We start from the raw sequence: 3137 nt of genomic DNA, 5'->3' as shown, positions 1-3137 counted from the left end.
GCCCGGGGAATGGGCCCAGGATATCCAGCCCCCAGACCACGAAGGGCCACGAGAGCGAGATCGTCTAGAGCCCCTCTGCTGGCTGCTGGATTTGCTTGGCATGGAATTGGCAGGCCTCGCACGAACATACCAGTTCTGTGCGTCGTGACGAGGAGTGGTGCCCGCAGTCTCCTCCATGGATGTCGGCCAACAGCTCAGGTCCTTGATCTTCTGAAATACATCTCGGTGAGACGTCGTTGGGGCACCTACGATATAGATCGCTGTCTCATAGGCAGTAGGCGGTGGCCTCGCGCGCCACGCGTTTCGCGTCGTCATCCTTTTCTTGCAAGGTGCTGTGGAGCAGGTAGGCCTTGAGCTCCTCGATCAAACTACCTGCCTGGGGTTCCAATGCCAGGAGCAGGTGGGCTCCGGAGGTCGTGCCGCAGGCCGGGGTGCCTATGGGCGGCGCGGGCGGTAGCTCCTGCAGGAGCAGCATCGGGCCGGCAGTGGGGGTGCGGCTGCCAACTTAAATAGCCTTTCCTCGAAGACACCTCGATTTTGAGGTTCGCAGCAGGATGCTCGCCTCACGATGTCATCAGCTTCCCTGTTCGCATCGCGCGGGATGTGCTGCAGCTCCAATCCCAGGAAACGCTTTTCCATTTTGCGCACCTCCTCAAGGTATGTCGCCATGTGCTCGTCCTTGGGCTTGTACTCTTTGTTGAAGAAGCTGACGAGGAGCGGAGAATTGCCCTTGATGGTGAGGCGCTTGACCCCTAAGGCGGCAGCGGCCTTAAGGCTGATGATCAGGCCCTCGTACTCCGCAATGTTGTTTGACACCTTCTCGCCACACTGGAAGCATAGTTGAACGGCGTAGTAGAGCTTATCTTTGGTTGGGGAGACAAGCATGGCCCCAGCCCCCGCACCCTGCCGGGAGAAGGCGCCATCGAAGTGCATGACCCAGCCGTCGGGTGCCTCATCTCCGAGCAGGAGGGGTTGGTCGTGCCGAGGCTCGCCGTCGTGGGTATCCATGCATTTCGCCATGAAGTCGGCCAGCGCTGCCCGTTTAATGACTCTGGTCGTGCAGAGCTCCAACTGGAAGGCTTGCAGCTCGATGTTCCACTTCGCGACTTGGCCTGTTGCATTGGGGCTGCATAGCACCTTCTCTAGAGGGTACGCGGAGACAACCTTGATGAGATGGCCCTGCAAGGAATGGCGCAACTTCCTGGAGGTGACCTGGAGCGTGAGGAGGAGCATCTGCTACATTGGGTGGCGCGCGCTTACCGCAACACCATGCTGACGAAGTACAGAGGGTGCTCGACGAGGTGCGGGGCGTTGGCGGTGGTTTGCTTCCGGAGAGGCGCGGGGTGCCCCTGCGCGCCGTCAGGAGGAGGGCACGCCAGGGGCTCAAGAGCGCCATCCAACTGCATCGGCGACTCACGGGAGCCCGCAACCTCGCGGGGGCTGCCGGGCTCGCCTCGGGTTCCAACACGCTCCTCTCGGACCGCCACGAGCGCGGCGCTGGCCGAGTGTGGACTAGCCCCAAGGTAGAGCACTAGTGGCTCACGGGGACGGGGTGCCACCATGATGGGCGCGGGCTCGTGAGGTACCTCTTAAGGTCCTCAAAGTCTGCATCCGCCTCTAGGGTCCATTCGAAGGAACCTTTCCTCTTCATCAGCTTGAAGAAGGGCAGGGCGTGCTCGCCAAGCTTGGAGATAAAACGTCCCAGAAAAGTTACACACCCCACCAGCTTCTGCATTTCGTTGAGGGTTTGAGGGGGCACATTTTCTCAATAGCCTTGATCTTCTCAGGGTTGGCCTCTATTCCTCGGTGGGATACAAGGAAGCTAAGCAGCTTGCTGGAGGGTACCCCGAAAACGCATTTGTCGGGATTAAGCCTCAAGTTCACCTTGCGTAGGTTGGCGAACGTTTCCTCCAAGTCCTTGATCAGTGTTTTCACTACAAAAAAATACACTTCCGTGATGATACGTGTTTGTCAGAGTAGGTCACGTTTTCTGTCATGCATGTACATCCATGACGATTTATGACAAAATCAAGATAGTCATACCTGTGCTGTCGTAGAAGTGTTCCATGACATTACCAAAATTATCATCACGGAAGTGTTCACTTCCATGATGTTAAATGCCGCGTCATGGAAGTGCTTTCGTCAAGGGTGACCGACACATGGCATCCACCGTAACGGGTCACCGTTAAGCTATCGGGTCCGGTTTTGGATCCGATAACCCGCTAACAGCCACGACCAATGACGATTTTCCACGTATAAAATTCTCATTGGCCGACGGAACCATGTGTCAGCTCCGCATTAGCACAGGTGTCACTCATCCAATGGGCGAGATGCGCCTATGATATGTTGACACGTGGACCGGCCCAAAAGTGACCCATAAAGATTAAATGGGCCAGCCCAACTAAAGGCCCACAGGATTTTGCGTACCATAATGGGCGGGCCCAGCTAAAGGCCCATGAGATTTCGCGGACCATAATGGTACGGCCCAGCTAAAGGCCCACGAGATTCGCCGACCATAATGGGCCAGCCCAGCTAAAGGCCCACAAGATTTTGAGGACACTAATGGGCCGGCCCGTTAACAGGCTGTCATGTTTTAGGCCAAATGCCGGCCCATATTTGATCCGGTCCATTAACAGCCTGCCACATTCCGGGCCCAATAAAGGCCCATATCAGATCCGGCCCTTTAAGAGGCTTTGGGCTAAATTATGGCCCATATCAGATTCGACCCGTCAACTGGACGCTATGCTTTTGGGCCCACTTGCTAAAGGCCCATTTAGTAATTCGGCCTGATAGTAGTTTCAGCCTGTTAAAGGCCTGTTTATCATTGCGGCCCTATATTTATTTCGGCCCGCTAAAGGCCCATCATATAGTTGGGCCTAACTACGTCCCGGTTTGCATCCGGCCTGCTCACAGCCGATAATCTGATTGGGCCAAACAAGGACCGAGACAATTTTGGCCTGTTAACGGCCCATGATGTGATTGGCACAATCATGGGCCGGGGTCCATTTCGGCCTGCTGTAGGCCCGTGAGCTGTTCGGCACGTTTCAGGCCCAACCTACTTTTCCGCCTCCTAAAAGCCCATTGTATTTTCTTGCGAAAATAGGGCTGGCGGTTTACTCGGCCTATTAGAGGCCCAA

The 3137-nt window shown here is 56.0% G+C and overlaps 1 protein-coding gene across 1 annotated transcript; it reads right to left on the bottom strand.

Annotated features, from left to right (window-relative positions):
• Window positions 1-265: 265 nt before the first annotated feature.
• On the bottom strand, window positions 266-1233 carry LOC141026091 (uncharacterized). The gene is made up of 2 exons (XM_073502057.1): window positions 568-1233; window positions 266-460 (listed from the first exon to the last, which is right to left on the bottom strand). The coding sequence occupies exons 1-2, from the start codon at window positions 1231-1233 to the stop codon at window positions 266-268; spliced, it is 861 nt and encodes a 286-aa protein (XP_073358158.1).
• Window positions 1234-3137: the final 1904 nt, after the last annotated feature.

The sequence above is a fragment of the Aegilops tauschii genome, chromosome 6 (assembly GCF_002575655.3).
Source record: "Aegilops tauschii subsp. strangulata cultivar AL8/78 chromosome 6, Aet v6.0, whole genome shotgun sequence".
In the NCBI taxonomy this organism is placed as follows: Eukaryota; Viridiplantae; Streptophyta; class Magnoliopsida; order Poales; family Poaceae; genus Aegilops; species Aegilops tauschii.
The sequence above is the reverse complement of the archived record's forward strand: the minus strand, read 5'-3'. Positions and strand labels throughout refer to the sequence as shown.